The following is a 26,385-nucleotide window of genomic DNA, read 5'->3' as shown; positions in this document are numbered from 1 at the left end:
CTGCCTTACTTTGGTCGCTATGAAAATGTAAAAAAATCTGCTATTCCTTTCTTCTCAGATATGCCGTTTAAAGTGAAAAGAGCCATAATGGGTGAAAACAAATTTTAATTATTGTCACTATCTTGTCACGATTCTATCAAATGCATAATATATGCACATAATATTGTCTATTCATTCTAGAATGTTCTAACTGGTCAATAAGCACCATCCTGTGTTCAATGAAAGTCCATTTGTGTAGCCCAATGTTCAATGAAAGTCCATTTGTGTAGCCCAATGACGTCATAAAGTGTTACTGCAAGTCCAATAACGTTATATAGTGTTACTGCCAAACTCAATTGCGCCCTCTAGTGCTTCCTTTCCGTTACATTTGTCTCCAGATGGTTCCTTTTAACGTAGTTATGTGCCTTTCTATATCGACCTGGGCTTGGTCCTTGGTGTGGTTTACCGTCTATAGCATCATTATTGGCACTAACATCCGAAGTATCCTTAATATCATCCTCTGGAGCAATAAATTTTACCTTAATTTCTTGCACTACATCCGGTGCCTCTTCCGGAATAGATTGCACCGTGGAATGCCTCGAGAGCGAGGGCGTTGTTGACTCGCCGTCAGAAGAGTTATATGGATCAACTGTATATATACCATTCTTTCTGTATGACTCCCGGTGTGGGATGGAAGGCATTGTATTGCCATCTTCTTGTGAAGAGAAACAATTAAGTCTTTTTCTTATCTTCCGTATACTTTTAAAAGGTGTCCGTTTCCTTCCTCTTAATAAAAAGAGTGGCATTTCTGTAAAGTGGAAAAACAAATTCATTACTTTTTTTTCACAAAAATGATAACATGTATGCACATTATGTACGCTGACCGAATGTGGTCATCGAACGCGAAAAGTGAGCAACAGTCAAAGGTTCATGTACATTATAAAAAAGATTGAAGCATACAGATTTTAAAATACAATTGTTGATAAGTAACACTATCGTTTTACCTAAAATAGATGTGACAATAACCATTAATTCACCACATCAGAAGTGACATCAAAAAATGTAGTTATACCTTATATACGAGAATTATATAATAACTATATCCATGCCCATTTTAATGTAATGTATAACGGTAAACTAAATCAAACATAAAACATTTTTTCATGAAGCACAGGATACAGATAATTTTTCAGTGTACAAGGTAGACTCTTGTACATTGACTAGACGTTTCTACCAGAAGTCACGTGGTTAATTCTTCGGTTGTCTTGGGATCGGAAACGGAAGCCGAGATATCAGGGCTGCCACAGAACCTGCAGTCAGAACGATAATCATGACAATACTGTGTCTATCGTAAATTATGTGACCATGCAATGACGTCATTAGAGCCATGCAATGACGTCATATTAGTAGATGGTGTTAGACTGGATACAGGCTGCGAAGCGTCTTTGTGAATCCGTTGAATATGCAGCAATTATTGAGCGGAACGATACACGATGAACGATGCATTTTTTAAATCATCTTACAGACGAAACTAGATCAGCATTATCCTTCAGATATTTCGGTCAATATAGGGTAAACATTCATAAACTATTGCGATCAAGGCCATTTAAAAGCACCCATAACCACTCGTTACACCATGCATGCTTCCTGAACATATATTGATTCTTTAAAGATACATATAGACAATCCGCAATCAGAGAAAAAGATGGTTATTGAATAATATTTATAAACGGTGCAACGCGTGTAACAAATATATGAAATATCTAAGTTTAATATATGGATATTAAGAAAATAATAAAAAATAAAAGAGACATAGATATCACCTATGGTAGTTTTTGCAAATATCAATTGCAATATGCTTCGTATCATTAGATCCTGGTAGCGGTCAAGTACTCTGTTAAACCTAATTTATGAATCTGTATCTAATGTAACTGCACGTAAAGCGAAAAGATGGCCTAGTGTCCCAAATAATTCACTATTCTCGTCATATAATTCGGTAGTTTTTTCCACCCCTTGTAAGTAATGACAAACATATCCTAGATATGCTACGTTCCATGAAAATATGCCTTCTTCGCACTCAGCGAAAAGTACCTTCATAAAACTAGTGATATCAAGGAAAGGTGGACGTTTCAGAATTACTTTACATTAATATGATAAGATAGGACCTCAGATATGAAAAAGTGAGGAGAAAAAATCAAAATAAAACTGACATGCTTCCAAGACGGTATGAAAGAGTGAAAAAGGAAGGTTCTAGTGAGTTCAACAGGCGTTTTCTGATCTTACCACATCCAGCTGTTTTCTCTGTAATTTTAGACATGGGAATCCCTTCACTGAGACAAAGGTCCCGCAGTATCTTGTTGACGTTCTGTAAATGACATGTAATGTAATCAAGGCGTATACACGAAAATTATAAGCAATCCAGTACACTGTAAGGCTTATCTCCCTTTACACATATAGGGTATAATATTCAATGAGATAATATCCCATTGGCCATCAGGATGATTACTAATTTTATTATAGATTTGACAAGCATTTGATTATTGGTTTTTGAATAAAATGATAAACTTATGCTGCGAAATTGTCGTTTAGATTACGACATGATTATTTCCACATATACACAATAATGTAAAACGTTTATCAGAACACACACAAAAAATTTGCATGCTTTATTTTCTCATATAAATTACCATTACCTTTTGATATTTTAGGTTTGACTCTGATTCCTCAAATCTTTCCTCCACCAACTTTTTCTCCGTGTAAATCATTTTCAGCTGTAGATGTGCCTCATCCATGACCGCCATAACCAGACCTTCGCAGGCACGTAATAGTAAACTGTTAGCTTATCACTTAAAATCCAACATGAATATAATGAAATAAGACTGTATATACGTATAAAGTCAGGATTTAGACAGTTACAGATGATGTTTAAGAGACGGTGTGACATTGTAATGATTCAACAGCAAGAGGCCCTGAGGGCCTGTATCGCTCACCTGGTTTGTTGTAATGCCTAGTAATGTTCTGAATACAGGTTCATTATTTCTCTTCTGAAGGAATTTGAATATTTACCTCTAATTCCCCTATTTGGCCCCACTCTTTCTGCTCCAGGGGGTCAAAGCCAAAATTTATACGAATTCTGTTAACCCAAAGGATGTTTCTGGGCCAAATTTGGTTAAAATCCAAGCAGAACTATATGACTAGTAGCGATTTATAGGATTTATCTTTATTTCCCATATTGGGCCCTGCCTCTCCTGCCCCAGGGTGTCAGAGCCAAAATTTATACAAACTCTATTTCCCTTCCCCCAAGGATGTTTGTGATAAAATTTGGTTTCAATCCATGCAGAATTCTAGGACAAGTAGCGATTTATAGGATTTACCTCTATTTCCCCTATTGGGCCCGCCCCTCTTGCCCCTGGGGGATCAGAGCCAAAATTTATACAAGTTCTGTTCCCCTTCCCCTAGGATGTTTCTGGCCAAATTTGGTTACAATCCATCTAGAACTCTAGGACAAGTGGCGATTTATAGAATTTTCCTCTATTTCCCCTATTGGGCCCCGCCCCTATTGTCCTCGGGGTGTCAGAGCCAAAATTCATACAAGTTCTGTTCCGCTTCCCCTAAGGATGTTATTGTCAAATTTGGTTATAATTCATGCGTAACTCTAGGACAAGAAGCGATTTATAGGATTTACCTCTATTTCCCCTACTTGGCCCCGCCCTTCCTCTCCCCGGGGGGCCGGGGGGTCAGAGCCAAAACTTATACAAGTTCTGTTCCCCTTCCCGAAAGGATGTTTCTGTCTAAATTTGGTTTCAATCTATGCAGAACTCCAGGACAAGTAGCGATTTATAGAATTTACCTTTATTTCCCCTCTTGGGCCCCACCCCACCTGCCCCCGGGGGTCAGAGCCAAATTTTATAAAAGTTCTGTTCCTCTTCCCTCAAAGATGTTTCTGGCCAAATTTGGTTACAATCCATGCAGAACTCTAGGACAAGTAGCGATTTATAGGATTTACCTCTATTTCCCCTATTGGACCCCACCCCTCCTGCCCCCGGGGGGTCAGAGGCAAAATTTACACAAGTTCTGTTTCCCTTCCCCTAAGGATGTTTCTGCTTAAATTTGGTTACAATTCATGCAGAACTCTAGGACAAGTAGCGATTTATAGAATTTACCTTTATTTCCCCTGTTGGGCCCCGCCCCTCCAGCCCCCGGGGGGCCAGAGCCAAATTTTATAAAAGTTCTGTTCCCCTTCCCCCAAAGATGTTTCTGGCCAAATTTGGTTACAATCCATGCAGAACTCTAGGACAAGTGGCGATTTATAGGATTTACCTCTATTTCCCCTATTTGGCCCACCCCTCTTGCCCCTGGGGGATCAGAGCCAAAATTTATACAAGTTCTGTTCCCCTTCCCCTAGGATGTTTCTGGCCAAATTTGGTTACAATCCATCTAGAACTCTAGGACAAGTGGCGATTTATAGAATTTTCCTCTATTTCCCCTATTGGGCCCCGCCCCTACTGTCCTCGGGGGGTCAGAGCCAATATTCATACAAGTTCTGTTCCCCTTCCCCTAAGGATGTTATTGTCAAATTTGGTTACAATTCATGCGTAACTCTAGGACAAGTAGCGAATTTATAGGATTTACCTCTATTTCCCCTATTGGCCCCGTCCTTCCTCTCCCCGGGGGGTCAGAGCCAAAACTTATACAAGTTCTGTTCCCCTTCCCCAAAGGATGTTTCTGTCTAAATTTGCTTTCAATCTATGCAGAACTCCAGGACAAGTAGCGATTTATAGAATTTACCTTTATTTCCCCTCTTGGGCCCCGCCCCCACCTGCCCCCGGGGGTCAGAGCCAAATTTTATAAAAGTTCTGTTCCCCTTCCCTCAAAGATGTTTCTGACCAAATTTGGTTACAATCCATGCAGAACTCTAGGACAAGTAGCGATTTATAGGATTTACCTCTATTTCCCCTATTGGACCCCACCCCTCCTGCCCCCGGGGGGTCAGAGGCAAAATTTACACAAGTTCTGTTTCCCTTCCCCTAAGGATGTTTCTGCTTAAATTTGGTTACAATTCATGCAGAACTCTAGGACAAGTAGCGATTTATAGAATTTACCTTTATTTCCCCTGATGGGCCCCGCCCCTCCTGCCCCCCCGGGGGGGGGGGGGGGGCAGAGCCAAATTTTTATGAAAGTTCTGTTCCCCTTTCCCCAAAGATGTTTCTGGCCAAATTTGGTTACAATCCATGCAGAACTCTAGGACAAGTAGCGATTTATAGAATTTACCTTTATTTCCCCTGTTGGGCTCCGCCCCTCCAGCCCCCGGGGGGCCAGAGCCAAATTTTATAAAAGTTCTGTTCCCCTTTCCCCAAAGATGTTTCTGGCCAAATTTGGTTACAATCCATGCAGAACTCTAGGACAAGTAGCGATTTATAGAATTTACCTTTATTTCCCCTGTTGGGCTCCGCCCCTCCAGCCCCCGGGGGGCCAGAGCCAAATTTTATAAAAGTTCTGTTCCCCTTCCCCCAAAGATGTTTCTGGCCAAATTTGGTTACAATCCATGCAGAACTCTAGGACAAGTGGCGATTTATAGGATTTACCTCTATTTCCCCTATTGAGCCCCGCCCCTTATGTCCTCGGGGGGTCAGAGCCAAAATTCATACAAGTTCTGTTCCGCTTCCCCTAAGAATGTTTCTGGTCAAATTTGGTTACAATCAATGCACAACTCTAGGACAAGAATCAATTTATAGGATTTACTTCCATTTCTCCTATTTGGCCCCGCCCTTCCTTCATCCGGGGCGTCAGAACCAACATTTTTACAAGTATTGTTCCGCTTCCCCTAAGGATGTTTCTGGTCAAATTTGGTAACAATCTAAGCAGAACTCTAGGACAAGTAGAGATTTATAGAATTTACTTCTATTTCCCCTATTGGCCCCCGCTCCTCCTGCCCCCGGGGGGTAAGCCAAAATTTATACAAGTTCTGTTTCCCTTCCCCCAAGGATGTTTCTGGCCAAATTTGGTTGCAATCCATGCAGAACTCTAGTACAAGTAGCGATTTATAGGATTTACATTTATTTCCCCTATTGGGCCCCGCTCCTCCTGCCCCCGGGGGGTCAGAGCCAACATTTATACAAGTTCTGTTCCCTTTCCCCCAAGGATGTTTATGGTTAAATTTGGTTTCAATCCATGCAGAACTCTATGACTTGTAGCGATTTAAAGGAAATATTGATGGACAGACGACGGACGACGGATGGATGACGGACGACGGACGCCGCGCCATGGCATAAGCTCACCAGCGCTTCGGGCCAGTTGAGCTAAAAGCTAAAAGTGTATTATGGCTTTCTGACCTCAGAGCATTATGCAATGTAACATGTCATGATATACATGTAGCACAGAAGTTACAAATGAATTCACACAGAAGTCGAATCGATTATGGTAAAACTTTGAAAATACTGCATAACGTCTTAATTATAATTATGCGATAGCACATTATAATTTATTTTTGCTTTTATTGTGTACGAATATACATAATGTAGTTTGAATAGTAAGATGTTAGCTCATCACTTAAAATCCAACATGGATATAAATTTTCGTACAGCATAATCGTATTAAGTCATGATTTAGACAGTCAAATGTGATAATTTTATAGGTGATGAAATCCAAATGGCGCACCCTAAAAATTCCATATTTTCAAATCCTAGACATTTTATGCATTGAAATATGTTATGATTTATAAATTAACGCAGCAGTGGAAACGAATATGGTAAAACTTAAAAAGCACTTCAATACGTCTAAATTATAAGTATATAATAGTCCATAGCATTTCTTTCGCTTTTGCTGTGTTGTTTCGCTTGAAGTTGAAAAAAAGATCGGAAATGGATCAATACTGTTTACCTATACTCATGTACATATATGGATCTTGTGCGTGCTTGTGTCAGTATAAAATTAACTTATAACAAGAGTATAAATTTATTTAAATGAGAGGAATATGTGTGCTGTCCCGGTTACCTTAAGAACATCCTTTTGGAAGTCTACATTATATAAACAAGAAGACAATAAACTATTAAATTATAACGACAATTAAACATCTTTTATTTAGTGTTAAGAATAACAGATTAAGCCATTAATATGCCAGGGAGTTGACAGGTCTATATATAAAGTTATCAACTTCAGTAATTAAATGACCCCTTATAAACACATTGCAGTAATAAAATCCATCAAAAGCAAACTTGACAGAATATTTTACTTACTGTTGGCGACCCTGATGACCCGCCAGGGGATGAGGAAGGCCAAGGTCGCTACAGCGTCCTCTAGCGGATATCCCATAATGCCTTTGATGAAAGCCAGGTCGATAATAAAGGATGCGACGACAATAAAGCCATCAAACAGCTAAACAAAGAAAGGAAAACTGATTAAACTATACATTACTGTTGTAAATGGCAAATGTGTATACTTATAATTCAAAATCAATTTTGGAACGTTCTCGTTGTGTTGTTAAAAACTTTGAGAGTTTAGTTATCACACATGATTTGACAATATTTAAAATGATCGATTAACATACAAGTCATAGTAACCGTAATTTCGAAAATATCGTTTTTTTCAAAATAGTCAAAATACATCGACATCAAGGAAGTTTTATAAACACATAAGCTAATTGTAAACGAAAGTGGGAAAGCGAATCAGTACATCGATATCACATCACATGCTCGAAAACACTACGTCAACAACTAGGGGGACAAACACAACATACAATATAATCAAAAGTGTAATGCTGTGATCGCAACATAATGTAAATATGATTTCTATGCCTCAGAAGTAGAGATTATCTGTTAAACAATGAGGATATACTTCAACCAATGAAACGCAGTTCTATAAAACAAAACCTTCCGGGAAATAGGATCAACTACTCAATTATATCTATAGTCAGGCATTGTTTAAAGGTCCGGTCAGCGTAACCAGATTCCAGGCAACAAGTTCAAAGCAAACAATAACACAACATTGTTAATTAAAACTACAACAGAAACGGGTGCTACATATATTTAAGGATGCAACGGGAAGTTTCCATGCTCTGTATAATACCTCTGGTCTCATTACACCTGTAGAACTTCAAAATAATATTTTTCTTTGTAGTTACCAATTTCGAGGAATGAAGCATTAAACTTACCTGAAAAACTGAATCAGTACGATTATTGAGAATATAACAGTCCATAAAAGAACAATTTTAATTCATTCTTCGTGTTAATATGATAAAACTGAAATTCAGATTTATTTCAGTGCGACGCTATACATTTAATCTAAAATCAACGAGTAAAAACATTTCCAAGAATATAAACTTTAGTATCAACCTTTTCAGAAATGTGAAATTGCTAGTAAAAGAGACAAGTAAGAGAAACAGGAATTGTCGTTTAGGTCCGAGTTATAGTTAAAACATATAAACAAGTAGTTTGAGTATTGCTAAAGAAGTACATATCCTCTGTCGTTGTCCTTAAGCTATTTAAGTGACCTTAACATTGAACTAGTCGCAGAACCGTTAAAAACATGCAGTTGAAATTAAAAAAAAAATATTAACGAAATATTTTATTTTCAAAAATTGTTTCTGAGACATCCCCTAGTTATGACAGTGTGGTATCTAAGGAAGTGGCAGCCATTTTTCTTTTGCTCTGCTTAGTAACCTTCACTGGCCAACCCCCTATATAAAGCACGGGACACTTGACACACGTGTATCATTCTAAGCATATCTTGTCACAGATACACATGCCCCGATATTGCAAATAACAATGTCAAATTGAAAATAAACACTGCACTCACCTGACAATATTTCATTGAAGTAATACATGAATGTGTTGTCAGCTATATCCCAACATATGTCCAATACGAACTAATAAAACACTTCAATATACACTAAGTTTTACACGTACATGTACAACGACACGTGTGTGTCCTTGATAGTTGTCGCTCGTTCGGGTCAGGTACATAGTCACGTGTATATGGTCAGTTGAGTGCGTCGGGTACGATGATATACGTGAAGATATGTGGACGGATTATTTTTGGATTTCTATTCACTTGCGTTGGAATTTTATTTTGAGAAACATCTAAATGACAACTTAGAGGAGTTGACATTTTTTCTTGGTAAAAAAGTCCCATATAGTTTTACAGGTGAGGGTTTTGTTTACCTATTTGTAGGTGATATAACCTGTGGACTGCTAGGTGTATAGGTACATGAATGAGCGCACGTGTGTCGATTCACGCGCTTTATATAGGGGTCGGTGAGTCGTCGGAATGTAAAACAAAAATGGCTGTCCTCAACCGGGGAATGTCTCATAAACGATTCTTGGAAAAACGAGTATACTTATTTTAAAAAAAATCATGTTAATAATTTTATCCTCTGTCGTTGTCCTTAAGCTATTTAAGTGACCTTAACATTGAACTAGTCGCAGAACCGTTGTAGTTACAAGCTGTGAAATGAAAAAGGAGAACTGAAGCTATCTTTATCAGGACAACGATTTTCGAAAACTATTGACAGTCTGTCAGCCATCAAGCTCATATGTAACCTAGATATTTGTAGTTTTTAAAAATATCTACTGATGATTACTTTGAATAAATAACTCCTGAGACCTTGTGTATATTGTAACCGATGTCTATCGAAGTCTTTCGATTCCAATTAGTATATCTTTCAATTTAAAGTGTATATTGAACCGAATACGAATGACCTCTTTTTCATACTGAATACTAGCAGTTGGAGTTATCAAGAAGAACATTTAGTTGTGGAAGTCAAATGATCAATGTAAAAAAAAACATGGAAAACGACTTACATTTAAAACGTGAATTACACTTACCTCAAACTTTTTCTTAAACAGTGTGAATCCATAGCAGAATACTTTCAATAATGTCTGCAAAGATAAAAAGAATCATGTACATATATATAATGAGTCTACAAACAAATCACAAAAACTGTTCATAAGATAGTTCATCCATATGAATAACTCAAGAATCTAAATTACAGAAGAAAAAAAATCAATGGGATGTTCTTAGAATCTTTTTATTGTATATCGTACAAAAAAAAAAGTTTTTCTTTTGAAACAATTTGGAAGCACAATTTTATAAAGGTTTTTGAATCACACCCGTTGAATGGATGAATTCTCACAAGGCCTTTAATATAGCTTACGTTAGATCGATGCTCGTTGCTAGTGGAAAGTGACTTTTCTATCGCTTATGAGTATTATTCTAAAATGAACACGTGCGTCAGCATCAACTCTATCAAACCCTATCAAGCATTCATCTCTCGAGCATCCAGAAATAATTTCCAATGAGTAAACCACTGACCAGCAGAACTAGAATCCCCAGAATGATTATACTGGCTTTGTGGAATGCATGCGATAGGACCTCCTCTAGCTCAGGTTTGTGGTCGGCCTCCATGAAAGCTGGTATATCAGCTTGTGTGATGTAGTTTTTATATATTCCCGCCACCGCGACTGATCGTCTGCTCCGATGTAAATATGTAGTGTTTGTGTCCGTGGTAAAATTTAGAGACACGTCATCTGTCTGGTTGTATGACGTCATAGACCAGATTACACGGTTAAAGACGTCTGCAACTGCCTCTGTGTCAAGTCCAGAGAAAACGGCGGGAAACAGTTGTAGCAAAAGGGAAGTGAACTTCAGAGTTAGGTTTCGAGCTTCGTGTACCATTTCTGTAAAAAAAATTAGCATCTTAACCGTCAAAAAGCAGAGATGAGACTTGTGGATACATTTTCTAAGTGATAGGCGACGTTAGAATGGACAAACGTTATGACTTTTTCAGCATTTCCGATCAAACAGCTGCAGACACTTTACTTAAGGTATTATCCATGGCTTAGTCAACAACTGTACGTATGTACCTAAAAATGGCCATTTTGATCTTAATTCATTTTAACAACCGAAAATCCGAGTATTTCAGGGAAGCGTACATATAGCGAAAATATATTGCAGCGAAAGTTTTTCAAATGCAGATAAAATATAACTGTAGAATCCTAGATCGCGAAACTAAATCGTCATGAAAAAAGAAATTGGGCTTGGACCGCTAAAATTAGTCACCACGAAAATCAGAAATCAGGTGGGTTTTTTTTACCTGTAATATGGTTAGTGTTGGTTGTTCCATGTTAAAGCCAGAGTACATCGTAAATAACCGCAGACCTACAATAAGTGAGCTACGTGACTCATTAATTATAAATGTGGTACACCATACCTTTGATGAAGTGGATGTCCAGGATAAGCTCCGCCAGTACTAAGGCACAGTCTATGATATTCAACACAACTATGAGTAGTAGGATCTTCTTGCTGTGAAGGATTTGCTCTCCTGACCGACGTAACCTATAAGGAAAACAACCATCATATTAATTACGGTATTTAGGCCTATCTCTTAATAAATACATGGTCAAATTAATACTTGAATAAATCTCTATCTCCATTATGTATTCATTATTTTAAACTTTTGTGATAATTGAATTTCTCATTCCACATAAATTCCTAAAGAATTACTATTTTGGAAGATAAAAAATAAAAAAAAATTAAAGTTAAAGGAATAATATATATTTAATTATATTCATGTAGTATTTACTTTTCAAAGTTGCCCTTAGGTTCTTCGGACTCCCTCTCGATTTCTTCTTCCAGGTTCTGTGTAATGGTGTCGACAGTAAAGGCTGGCATGGACATCCGCCGGGCCACATTTTCTACTGCCTGTTGAGGACGAAATACTATTAATGCACTTATGATTTACAATAAGTAAGGGATATTTGTTTATTGAAACAGAGAAAAGAACGTCTAAACTTTAACGTAACATTTAATCACATATCCACGATACATATCTCACATGTTCACAAAACTCAACCGAAATGTCATGATACATTGCATTAAATACACTAACACAATAAAGTGATGCCAAAACGTCGCAGATTTAGTATAGTAATTCATAGAAAACCCGGCATTTCCTCCTTGGAATGACTGCATCAAAACACATGAATACAGAATAAAGGTGCTACATAATATGTTTCTCGTGCCTGCAAACATTCCGATGATGCAAAATACGAAAACTAGCTCTCTTTAAATAGGAATAACACAATAAGACTAGCTTTCAGATAAATAGATGAACATTGTTATAGTTATACAGTACATACCAAAGATTTCTGTGAGAAACCGCGAAGTAAAATTCTGTGGCTCATTTTAAGGGCGACGCTATTCCCTGATAGTGTGCAGACAATCGTCCTATATTTGGAATATGATAGTTTTTACTTTACCTGCGTTTAATAATTTTACCTGAGAAGTTGATTTTTATGAACTAGCAGATTGCCCTGACATGTGTATTAAACATGCATAACAACACTTTTAATTCCAAAAAGAGTGTGATTGGATGTCAACTAGGTAAGGTAAAAGATAAATAAAACAATCGAAAGCATTTTTTCGCTCAAAAAATGGCGATAAATAGATCATGAATCACTGATATAATTATCAATAAACTTAAATGTATTCACTTAAAGGTTTATTCCTTTATTACTTTTATAATTGATGCAAAATATTTTCCGAATAATAATTTAATATAACACCTGCAATCTGTTTCTACTCATCAGAACTAATTAAGTCCTTTATACATGCTGTCAACATACATAAATCTTAATTACATGTAGAGCAGTTGACTACGTCAGCAATACATGTACATACTAGGGTGATGTCAAAAGATCGAGGATCGTCAAGTACATCAACAATTAACGACATTTGATATACTTTATGGTGTTTACAAACCTTGAAGATTATCAAGGTGGTTTACCATAGTAAATAAGTTCATCTTATATAGGTAAAAGGTTATTAGAGATTGCTGAGACATTTTTCTTTACAGTAAATAACAATATGTTTTTATTGCCGTAATAGATAGCGTGATTAACTGGATGGTAGTTTAGAGGTTAATAAAACACAACAAACACACATCTGATCGTATTGGGTATAAATAATGGTGAAAATAGGTGTACATATCACGCACCGTTATTGATTGATATTTATATAATTATACTTATTGATTAAATTAATATGAAATCGTGCAATTCAATGTAAAATTGATTAACGCGGGTAGTACATGAATCTTAAACCACGTATCGCGTTATTTATATAAAAAATATTTCACAATCATTATTAATTGTTATTTATGTTACTCTCTACCATCTAGGGTACCTATCAATAATATAGGTAGTGGTTGGATTCCTGATTCTTGATTGGGTCTAGAAATTCTATCTAAATAAAACAAGAGTTTCTATGAGGAGATCCGTCGATAGACCAGAGGACGGTCATTCCTCCTAAACTCCAGGTCATATTACTCTGAGCAAACAAATGCATCGTTCGTATTTTCCTTAATCGACTTTGAGTTCGATTAGGAGTGTGACATTAGTTTCTATGTCGATATTAAGGTAAAATTAAATAAACATAAAGAAAATGAACAACTTCTAATTTACAGTTATAATAATTCAATTAGACATATATTATTTGTTTTTTTATGCATCGCCACAAGACGATCGACCGAGACTCAAACATAAAAATATCGCGAAATTGTTTTAATTTTACAATTTTTCCTTATTCATCCAAAGATACTCGAAACAATTGAAACCCACATGATTAATTGATTGTAAATTGCTTATATTGCAGGTTACTTTAAAACTCAACACATACCTCATAGCTTATGCTATCCAGAAAAATATAGATATCTTTTTAAACATTTCAGCGCAAATATGCGAAAACACATATTTAAAAACAATATTTTCGGATACTACATCAAACATTGCAACGGCTGATCTTTCTTACACTTTTTATTGAAGTCATTAAAACATTTTCTTTTCTTTAATATATTTTATTATAACAATTTTGATCCTGTGTTAAACTTTTGATATTGTATTTGTTTCTTGCATTCCAATAATTTCTGTTGATGTTTTATCTTAATAATACACTAATAACTGAAATATTATTTTCTTGTTTTATTGAAATTACGATATACATGTTCTAATAGCCATATCGTTAATTCAGGTTAGTCATACATTCTAACACGTATCGCTAACAGTGATGGCGTTAGTTCACGTCTTATATGTTCATGGGTGGTGGATTGGAACAATATTCCCCTTAATCTTGGTCTACTGACACGCTTTATATCATATGTCAATTGATATCAAACCTGATACACATATTTCCTATTGATATATATCAATCATGTGTATATACCATTGTATCATATTTCAAATACGAATCATTTTATTTCATAAAGACGGGCCTTAGCAGAACACTTTTAAAACGGCTAGGTAGAAACATGGATTTATCTGTAAATCTAAATGGGTCATAATATGCAACATAAGAGAATTGGTGTTACATATTTAATGGCTGCTTGTGGGTCATTTGGACAGTGTGTCCAGGTTACAATTATCCGTGCTTATTTTATCATATATAATTATATTTAACTCATTAGAAGTTATGTATAGTTTTAATAGTATATGGCTATACTAGCTGATGGTTCTGATAAATTGTAGTAGTCCATGTCACTTCAAATGTAGTGCTGTAATTATATATATGGTCAATAAAAAATATCAACGACTTCGCTGATGCTAATTCGAACTGATTGAGTTAAGTGCTGATAAAAACGGTGAATTAGGAGCGAATTTAGTTTTTATAGTGTAAATGACCGACATTAATACAATATATTAGCTGATTGCATACACAGGGACGAGTTTTAGTGGTACACGTTCTACTAGTCCCTCGGAGCTCTAAAACATGGACAATGCCTTAATAAAAGTGTCCCCTCTCAGAAATATGTCATTGAACACATTTTAGCAAACCAGTTCACGCGATCAAATGGCACAAGGGGATATCAAGTAAGATACAACTACAATATGTTATCAAAATTTTAGTCGCCTCGTTCAATCAATCAGTCCTACTTTCATTGCTTTATATGTTAGCTATAGTAACATAACACAGACGTAAGATATAATAATGCAGACCTCGGCTATGATTGTGCTATATATATGTTATCTAAGATTACCATCGATGCTCTGTTTATTATCAATACACGTTGTATAATATTATAATGAGCCAGAAATGTCGATATATCGCGGTATATACTGACCCACACTGCTCGCTGAGCGTATGATGTCCGTCTTCTGTCCATCCGACAGTGTCCTGGCCTGGGGTAATGGGGGTCCTCCTGATGCAGGTTGTGGTTTCCATTCTGTAGGTAACACCCCTCCTCATCCTGTTCCTCCATTGTTACTATTGGCACTCACTGGTCATAGGATCATCAGACTGTATCAGATTGTCGTCTGCTTCAGTGATCTGCTATAATAATGGTAAAATATTCGCCTTCATAAACTTGATACAGCATAATATAGATTCATAAATCAACCGTTTATAACATTCCACCAGTACACGTAGTAGCAATAGACAATGCTACGAACCGTGTGACACACAAATGATGTCAATTCTTCTGCAGATATCCATTAAATGTATGTCTTTTCCTAAACCAGCTGCTGAAATACCCCCTCTGCACTGCCACTAGTGCCAACCTTACGACAAACCTCAAACTTTGTTTCGATTGGTAGATATGAGATTTAATCTGGTGTATTGTGGGGCCAGAGTCAGGCGACACTGTTGTGTTAGTGGATATAGCGTGTTGGTTTTGTCAATACAAGGACGAAAACCTACCAGTTAAAATCGTTAATGGGCCAGTACCTCTACTGTATAATTTATCTGTGAAGACTGCCTGCAGTTTTACTTTTAAAGATTTCACAGTTGAGATTTTAACAAGGGTATTCATTAAAGCAATTACATGAATGAAGCCAATACTAGTAGCTAAATCAGCAAAAGTGTTTTTACATTTTAAAGGTGGCGAACTTTTAACAATAGTTTTTTATGTATCGTATTTTGTAGAGAAAACAAAATAATTTTTTTACCGTTAGTGCAGATAGAGAACTAGCATATAACGTTTAAAATCATATACATGTCACCATACCTCTATTTAAACAAAGAATAAATCAAAATATAAAGACAAATTATACTGGAAAAAGCAGTTTATATGTAATAATTATCTGAAGTAATAATATAAAATCAAAAAGAAATATATTATAGTGTGTATAAGGGATAAAATATGGCCAAAGGACATCGTAATATTACACAGGTAACATAACTCTCCAGTGAATGAGGTCGACGTATGCATGAACTTTTACAAACAACTACTGTTGACAACATGCATAACTATGATCGCCATCTGTATTGGTGTATCTGTATACACGGAACAGCGTCGATTGGATCAATACATCAGAAACAATACAGAAAACATAGTATTTATACAATAAAATGAATGGCCGAAAGAAAGAAAGAAAGATTAAACATGTCTTTTAGTATATTGTCTCGGGTACAAATGGATTCTAGACCTATTGATCGATAATGGTATGACACGTTTACAGTTACAACTACATACAATAATTTACATAGAATTATGTTGTTCTAACGATGTAGTTGGTTGTGGTTCTCGAATATATAAAAAAACTGACATCAGGATGGAAGACTTACATATTATACAATCGCTGTGGTTGAAAACTAGAATTATTTAAGGAATAGACTTTTATTTTGTTGAGGTTAACCTCAACAAAATAAAAATACATTCCTTATATTTTACAGTTTTTCACGTAAATTAATATTATTAATTTATTATTAATATTAATTGACTTACCTTATATATATTATCAGATATGACAATTCAACTTTCGATCGTTAAGATGCTTGGACTACTAGACAAGATCATATTACAATAGCTGAGAGCAAATGTAATTTGGATTATTGACTAGTACACAAATTCCTTATCATCAACTTAATGAAAATAATGTGTTTCTCGATTTCTAGACACAAACTTAAAATAAAAATGAACTTTGATGAAATATTTTGGTTTGGGTACATAATTAGAAGTTTTGACTTAGGTGTCCCTTGTTTCGAGAATCCAGGGTCAAGCACTGTGATATTTTGCATATTATTGCTACATTTATAAAGTCAATGAAATTAAGATTTGTTAATAAATGTAAAGTTATTCATACTTGCAGACCAAAGCAAAACAATATATTTGATACAGAATACATGAATACACATTATCTTCCATTAGCACCTTAAATATGACAAACTAGTCAGTATTTAAAACGACTACCTACCGGTGTGAAATCCCTTCTACCTTGTGTGATGATAAACAAACACTTGTCACTTAGGCCAATTGTTTGTTTAAAATGGACAAATAAATGGACAGTTTAAGTGTTTATACACACGTAGGATATACCTCCTGGGCAATTAACGCGACACAATACATTAGAGATCCTACTCCGGCTACCGTTACCTAATTAAAGGCATCCGTGTGTAATATACAGGTAAGGCTTCCATGGGAGAATGAATAACAATGCTGCTGAATTTGGTGCGAAATTCACAAGATTGAAATCAGTTTTGTAAACACAATGGCAGTTATTCATCAAAATGAAATAATTTGGAAAATGCATCGTTTGCTATTCATTAAACTGAAATTCTTTGATAAATGCATCAGATACTATGCACTATATTGTAAGCATTTGGAAAATACATCGTTTGTTATTCATTAAACTGAAACCATTTGGAAAATACCTCAATTGCTAATCACTAAACTGAAATCATTTGTTTATTTTGACAAGTTGGTTGAGTAAAAAGTTTATGAAGACAGCCAACTAATTAATCAGAATGGTATCCGTTGGTTCAGTGTTAATGATAATCAGGGAATGATCAGATGGTCTTACATTTACATGATATGCACAGGTAATACAAGTATTACAGGTATGCTCTACAGGTGTGACCTTCTGCAGACCTTCTACAAGTCTCAATGAATGCATTCGCTTATCACCAAACTTACAGGAGATAAACCTTGTTATGTGTAAGCATGTAAATGTGATTAATATAAAAGAATGAATGCACGACATGTATAAATCTTGTTCCATGCAACGTACATTGCATTAATGAGTCTAGGCTAGTATTAATTACAAAATGATCACCCAGACATGCATGTTAATATCAACAGAAGTAACAAATTATACAAAATTATTACATGTACTTACTTTACCTAAGAAACCCAAACACCTGTTTATACAAAGTACTCCACGACACAGCATTGTAGCTGAATGAAACTGTTTTTATCAAAGCATTGTTAAATGTATACACAAGTTCAGACGCAATGAATAACAATATGCCTCAAGAAGTTGATATAAAAAAATATTTTCACACTTTTACGTTCAGGAAATCGACCTCCAATCTGAATGTAATCTAAACGCTTGATCTTGTAACACAATGGACACAGAGAGGGTAATGTAGATTGATTGATGTGTAGCATTGTTTGTAAACCTATTGTAATTCTATACTCGGTATCAAAGTGTAAGTCGATTACGGATACTCTATGTACAATGTTGACTTTTATCCAAATTGAAGCAGAATTACCTTTTTCAAGAATACCGGTATCTACCTAACACTAGATAATAATAACCATATTTCGTGGTGGCAATAGTCTTCATGGATCTGTTTAATAATTGATACTTTTATATGAAGTTTTCCTTGTTTATTGATTTGGAACGTTGTGTGTGGATAATGATTTTGATACAAAGTCGGCTCCATTGATGGTGTGTGATTTTGACAACCTCATATATCGGTGATACTTTGCCAGAAAATAATCAATTTACTAGGTGGATAATACCTATATATATACTTGTAGGAATATTAATCTTTGTAATTTAAAGATGCTCCACCGCTGACAAATGGTAATTTTTTACTATAAAAAACAGGAGCAGACGATTTAGTATTTTTCTTTAGTTACAAAAGTTACTTACGTTACACCATTACCACCATTGAAAATTTTGAGCATCTTATTTTACTTCAAGTTAAAAATATGAAAAATAATTAATTGCATCCCGATAAAATTCCGTACCACTATATCCTACATGGAATGAACTACTGAATGCGCATGCACCAAAGGCAAAATAAATTGTTTTATATTATCTTTTGTGTTAATTATACTATTATATACACGATTAAACACCAATTATTGTTCAAATGATGAATATCATTTATGCTCTGTCGGCGGTGGAGCATCTTTAACTTTCCTGTTAGCAAAATTTCCAAACAAGATGATTTAAAGAATTTTTAATATTTTTTTAAAGCTTATATAATGAATACCGTATGTTGTAAAATATCAATGATTTGTTGATAAATATTTGAATAGTTATGTACACTACATTTAGATATTGGTTATATATTTAAACTGTTGATTATTTCCATGTTATTTTGATATAAAGGTAATGATACATTGAGGTTATCATCAGAAGCATCATGGTAATGTGTACACATACATGTTTTGTTTTTTATAAAAATCATTTATACTTTAAAACATTACTTAAACAGTGGATACACCGATGATGCTAAACTTACAGCTATTTTTTTTTTACTTTATTGCTAGGATTTCAGTCCACTCACAATATGACTACATAAACTATTAGTCATTTGAAAAAAAAATTCCTTTTGAAATGAATATAATTAAAAATACATTTTCTTTTTAGGTAATGTCCCAAAGGGAAAACTGTATCGATGTGAAGGATCTCGTTTCCGTTAGGACTGAAACACATTTTACCTAAAACAACGTGTGAAGTATATCTGTAATGGAGGACTAATGACCCGAGATAAATGTACTACTGTTGATTGTTAGTGCTAATTGATAAAACTCATGAGAAAAGGTGTTATTAAAAAAACATTAACAATACAATATAGGTACTTTTGTCATATGTTATCTACACATATAAAGCCTAGTGCCCCTAGTTAATTCCATATCTTTGAAGTTTCTCGGTATATGTAGATGAAAATAACATCCACAAATAAAAGAAATTATTACAATTATATTTCACTTTTGGCACTAAAACACGCCTTTTGTTATCGTTATAAAATCCTAAAATTGTTCAACGATAAAAGTGTAAAGTTTGTAACATTTGCTGGTTTTGTTTTAAGATTATAAAAATGCTATCAAAGTTATCATCCCTAGTTCCACTCCGCCAGATGATATTATGGCACGGTATTTAAAACTGGAAAGTTTGTTGTGTAAAGCCATAAAGAGCTGTTTTATGTTTCCAAACCTCACTAATGCTAAAAGTCGAAAGATTGGCTGATGGATGCAAGCAAAATCTGTATGATTTCGTTAACAGCATACCGTTATCTATTTTTTCAACACTCTCTGTAGTATATCTATCCCTCTTGTATGATCCCTCAAATGTGTCGAAACGATCCTTTTAAAAAAGAAAGCCATTTCCGTAGTCCAATATAACCAACCATGCCTTGAAAGTTATATGTACCGTCTTTTTCATACTCACGAAGCAAAATAAGCTTTTAATAATATGTTGTTCATTACCAAAAGTTACTAACATTTTGAAAATTACAGTACTTTCCATGCATTTGTTTTAATTTACAATACACATGAGAGCAGAAAATGATTTTTAGCAGTATTGCCAAAAATCATTATACGTACATCTATAGTGAAGCGAAATGAGTTCCTACAGTCAGACAATGAAGCCAAATTGTTGTCAACAATTTCATTTCAAATATTTACACAGTCATTAGTAATTGTAAAGTGATTTCTGTAGGAAAGTTTCCATCAAAACATACATAAGGCACAAAAAACAGCAATTTTACAGTTCATAATTTCTCTGTTGTAACTAACGTTTATAAGACATCTGAATGATTTTTACTGCTTAATTCATCAAACCTTATGGTTTTCAATAGATTAATGAAGAAAAATTAGCATGGCAAAATGTTCGCCATGTTACGGCACATATAGCTTTAAAACAAATTCTGACGGAAACGTGTAAGGATCAGGAAAATATTGTCTAATACCCTAGGCTCTATCAATTTACAAACACCGTTATAAACTAATGCTATTTTTGGGGCTTTGAAACATAACTACAAGTTCAAAATGAGTCAGCACTTATATAAAAACACGCTGAACTACTTTGAATTTCACAATCTACCGTCCATCAGCCATACAGTCCCGTATACAAACGTTGACAGTTCTAACTGTCCTCACAAACATCTTCTCAATCTGCCCTAGTTGCTGCTATTTACATGTACCTGTACCAGCCATTAACAACTCGAAAGGATGTTTGCGCGCCACAATACATTAGAGTGAGTTACACTAAATCCCAAAAAGGACAGATTTTGACTATTTATCACTGTTCTATATTGTACATATCATGATGACACAATAAATTACATACTTGATTTACTGAAGAGTTAACCAAATGCGTCAATGTTAACAATTATGTTAGACTTTTTCCAATAATTAAACAAATAGAGCTCGTCAAAATTTGTCATCTAAGAGTATATCAGAAAACTCTTCTAGGTGTCATTTATATCGATTCCGGGTGAAAGATTTATTTTGCAAACATACATATAACAGTTATCTGCGTTTGTGGGTAGGTATTGATTGTGACGTCATGTGTTTGCGAGTGTAACGTCATACTTCTGCGAAAACGACGTGAATTACGATCACAAAATGATGACGGTACATTCGATACCTACACGCAAGGGCAAATAACTATGTAATGTGCAAAGATAGAATATTCCAAACAAAATCCGAACATCTACTACGTGTTCTATTTGTATGGGTCGCTAATAAGGTAATGGTTTTATAACGTAATATGTCAAAAAGATACAAAAAACAGTTGTAAAACTAGGATCCGTTTGGTTTTTGAAACTTTATCAACAAAACAGTTCTATATTATTTATATAAGGCGTTATTATCTTTATTACAAGTATATATAACGCCAATTCATTGACAATCCCATATTTAATGAAGTTATGTTTCTACCCACATTGGTTCTATATATAGCTATGCTAATCAATACGATCATTAAATATATAATGATGTTCTTTACATGCACATTAATGTAAGGGTAGGGACGTGCGACATACTGACTTTATATCAAGGTCATCGTGAACGATATATTTCTATTGATTGTATATAGCTATAAGCCTCAATCTGATTCCCATGATTGTCCTATACCCACCTGCATATGCAGATTATCACCTGGTCGTTCGTCATCATAGCAAGCGCGAATATAGATCAATAAAACAATACATACTGACCTGTATTACTTACCTGTATTCGTTGATGTTAATTATTAATTATGTCCAGGTAACGAAATCACACCGCCATATGTCGTCTGGGGGTAAAAGTCACATAGTTAGAAAAAGTAAGCTGTTCAGGAAACATGTATCCTCCCCAAAGTTTAAAAATGTGTACCGTTACGGTTGGATTAACAAAGTCAGTGAAGTGTGGATAAGTCTATCATAAAAAGGACCCAGGTGAGTCTAACAAATTTTTGATATCCCCGTTTTATTTGTTAAGACCAGCCGCGTTCACGCTAGTTTTCGTCGGATAAATCGAAAAGTCATGGTACTGATTTTTTCGTCGTTTTAAATTGATTTTCTCTTAATATCCGGTATTCTAATACGGATTCAAAAGTTCATAAACTTGAAGAAAACTACAAAATTTTGTAAAAATCAACGACAGTGTCGGTCTAGTATATACTCTAAAGCACTGACCGGAAATGTTATCCGCTCAAAAGCAACATATTTATTCTATGTATGTAGATCACTATTGCTTTACATTGAAATAAATTCAATAAAGTTTGATATGGTTTGTAAACGAACAATAGAGTGTGTTCCGGCCGTACGGCCGTGTCTAACATGGTGGGAGTTTGAAATTAACTTCTTTATTACCATAGAACTGCTTATACATTGGATTGATATCAAAATTAAATAATTGTAATTATATCCAATCTGTTTTCCTCCTTTTTTGAATCAAAGTTTTGCAGCAACAGCGTCAGCAACATTTGTCACGTGACTACACGAACTACACAGGTTTTACGTTAATAGGCAGATATACACATGTGTATCTCAGACATGCAATCTATTTTCACTTAATGAAATATTTTTTGGTTTAAATTGTACAGATTCACATCTTGCGCGGTATTAAACATCTCTTCGAGAATTACAAGCATATGATCTGAGGACACAGTCCGCTGGTATTGGAATCTCAGTTTGACAATATTATTGGAGTAGATGTGACATACATTAAATGTATACGCAATATTTAAAATTGATATTGCATTTTATATTACAGACAGACGAAGAACAACGGACTTCGTATCATTTTAAATTATAATACATATGCATTTCAGTCTTGTTATCACTGCTATGTCTTACATAACGAATAAGTTTTAGCTATTATTTAAAAAAATGATAAAACATTGGATTGTTCAAGTGTCCAATTACCGGAATACATATGTAATAAACATGTAATGTAAAGTGATACGACGCCCGTAATATAAAGTTTTATATAATTATATAAATTCTACAAATTACGAATATATCACATCTAACGCAATATTGTCAAATTGATATTATATCGCAAATGTATGCTGCAGTTTTCTTGTATATTACACGATGCATTATAAGTAGATATTGAGTAATTTATTGATTGGTCTTGCTACAATATAACAGACAAACACATATAACTCTGGATCATTCATAATGCCAACAGAAGACGAAAATGTAATATTTAAGGGAAGATAATCTAATAACGTATTGTGATATCAAACGGGAGATAATCAAGTAAAGGATGGCTGCTTAGAGGGGAGATAATTTAGTAAAGGATTGCTGATTTAAGGGGAGAAAATCTAGTAACGGATTGTGATATCAACGGGGAGATAATCAAGTAAAGGATGGCTGTTTTAAGGGGAGATAATCTAGTAAAGGATTGCTGTTTTAAGGGGCGATAATCTAGTAACGGATTGTGATATCAACGGGGAGATAATCAAGTAAAGGATGGCTGCTTAGAGGGGAGATAATTTAGTAAAGGATTGCTGATTTAAGGGGAGAAAATCTAGTAACGGATTGTGATATCAAACGGGAGATAATCAAGTAAAGGATGGCTGCTTAGAGGGGAGATAATTTAGTAAAGGATTGCTGATTTAAGGGGAGAAAATCTAGTAACGGATTGTGATATCAAACGGGAGATAATCAAGTAAAGGATGGCTGCTTAGAGGGGAGATAATTTAGTAAAGGATTGCTGATTTAAGGGGAGAAAATCTAGTAACGGATTGTGATATTAACGGGGAGATAATCAAGTAAAGGATAACTGTTTTAAGGTAAGATAATCTAATAAAGGATTCCTGTTTTAAGGGGCGATAATCTAGTTAATGTTGGCTGTTTTAGGGGAGATAATCTAGTAAATGACTGCCGATTTAAGGGGTGATAATCTAGTAACAGATTGTAATATTAACGGGGAGATAATCTATTAAAAGATGGCTGTTTTAAGGAGAGATTATCTAGTAAAGGATGACTATTTTAAGGGGAGATAATCTAGTTAAGGATTGATGTTTTAGAGGAGATAATCTAGTGAAGGATTGCTGTTTTAGGGGAGATAATCTAGTGAAGGATGGCTGTTTTAGGGGAGATAATCTAGTGAAGGATTGCTGTTTTAGAGGACGATAATCTAGTAACGGCCTTAAGCGTTCGATCACAACTCAAAGAGTTTTTGCGGCCAGTTTTAAACGCCTTTTACCGGAATCAGGCAACTTTCCATTTTCCAAAAATAAAAGCAGGGTATTGAGAATTTGCTCATACTAAACAGGATTTCAAAGTATCCCAGTTCAATATAAGCAGAGATTTAGATAGTTAGTATGCTATATAAGTGACTGCCTACTAAATGTTCTTTTGGTATGATTTCTAAATCGAAAAAACTTTTTATCATAATATTCGGTTTCTTTTGCTCTAGACCTCTAATAAATAAAAGTGATTAAATGCGATGTTTTGAAAATTATTTTCTTATATCAGGATAAATATAACTGTGACTAATTTTGACCTGATACTTCTTTGGACTATACTGCGTTAGGCACAGAATCTAATCCTTATATGTATTGATTTAATTCCACTGTCCATGTATATAACGTCAATCCAATTAATGGAACTCAATATCTGGCTAAAAAAAGAAAACCACAGTACATAAATATTGTATATAAGTAACTCTGACTGTCAGCATTCGGTGGGTGTTTGTGTATATTAAAGTAAGTTTATGTGTTGAATACAAAAGAAAACTGTTCCTTTGAATATATTTTAAAACAAGTAATTTGATCATTCATACAACCGATATCGGTGTATTCTTACACTACTTTAGGTTACCACTCACAATAATCCTACTATTGAGAGTTTAAAGAATCCTTTAAACAACCAATGAACCCTTTTTAAAGTTGAAAGTTAAACTGGTATGGACAACACGGCCCTGAGACATAAATACCAGTGACTTTGCACTAGAATACACTCTAAATCCATTGTACATAGTACTGACGTATCAGGTGACACCAATGCCTTCTAAACGCATATCAAGCTAGCATTGCCACAGTACATGTACTGTCGTCGCTGTTGTCGACGCGTTATTAAGCAATATCCCGAGTCGGAAAACTGATTGTAAAACAGTAAGTCACATGTGACATGCATGTCGAAAGGTTTATCAACCGATCAGAGTTTTGAAAACTTGACAAAACATAACTTTAGTAAATATCGTCGTAAAATAAATTACAATAATTTGCCCTTTATCTACGGACTTCTTAATGCTATAAGTTTATCTTAAAATTGGTATGTATCGGTCGTGGGTTACCAGGAATTATCTGAAACATTTAAACAACTGTGCATACCGACATATTTGCTTAAAATGGAAGATACACTTCAATGCATTCTTAGTTGTAAAGTACGAAATATGACATACAGAAAGAACATCATGGTATGTGTATTCATGGTAACCATTTTACAGAACTTTGACATCAGTTTAAACATTAATACAGATATGGAACTTACCTGGGAGACGTCGAGATTGATTCTGACAGCCTTGACACTGCCGTTCAGAACTCTTATCTCGTCACACACTGCACCTCAGGTCGGCCGTTTGCATAACTAAACCATACCAATTAAAGTTTACATTTAATTTCAATATATTCTATTGTGTATTTTACATTTAATTTTAATATATATTATTGTGTATTAGCCTATGGAAAGTCTTTCCGGAAATATATCAGAACAGCAATATCAACGTAATAGATCTACGTGTATGGTTATGACCTGCACGCATTTAATCATTTTGTTTTTTTAAGTTAATTAATTTTTCAATGAATTGCAATATATATTCATGAAAAAAATGGATGAATTTATAATTCAACACACATTTGTATAAACAAAGGTAATCATAGTAGAAAAGCCAGCATTTCCAACATATGAGTTGGATGAAATACAGAAGGATACATCAATATGATTATGTCATATAAACAAGAGATA

At 34.8% G+C, this 26,385-nt stretch overlaps 1 protein-coding gene across 3 annotated transcripts; it reads right to left on the bottom strand.

Moving 5' to 3' along the window:
• Positions 1-244: 244 nt before the first annotated feature.
• Positions 245-26,001, bottom strand: LOC138329535 (uncharacterized). Of its 3 annotated transcripts, none has more exons than XM_069276598.1 (10): positions 25,912-26,001; positions 15,089-15,297; positions 11,558-11,676; positions 11,186-11,310; positions 10,288-10,652; positions 9,801-9,854; positions 7,215-7,353; positions 2,673-2,788; positions 2,263-2,344; positions 245-787 (listed from the first exon to the last, which is right to left on the bottom strand). In XM_069276598.1, exons 2-10 carry the CDS (start codon positions 15,224-15,226, stop codon positions 345-347), a joined length of 1,581 nt encoding a protein of 526 aa, XP_069132699.1. In that variant the 5' UTR covers positions 15,227-15,297; positions 25,912-26,001; the 3' UTR covers positions 245-344. The 3 variants fall into 3 exon arrangements, with proteins under 3 accessions (XP_069132699.1, XP_069132698.1, XP_069132700.1); XM_069276597.1 differs by lacking the exon at positions 25,912-26,001 and adding an exon at positions 15,417-15,597; XM_069276599.1 differs by lacking the exon at positions 25,912-26,001 and adding an exon at positions 15,417-15,597 and having other exon boundaries at positions 15,089-15,294.
• Between the last annotated feature and the right edge of the window lie 384 nt (positions 26,002-26,385).

This window comes from Argopecten irradians, chromosome 8 (assembly GCF_041381155.1).
Source record: "Argopecten irradians isolate NY chromosome 8, Ai_NY, whole genome shotgun sequence".
In the NCBI taxonomy this organism is placed as follows: domain Eukaryota; kingdom Metazoa; phylum Mollusca; class Bivalvia; order Pectinida; family Pectinidae; genus Argopecten; species Argopecten irradians.
The sequence above is the reverse complement of the archived record's forward strand: the minus strand, read 5'-3'. Positions and strand labels throughout refer to the sequence as shown.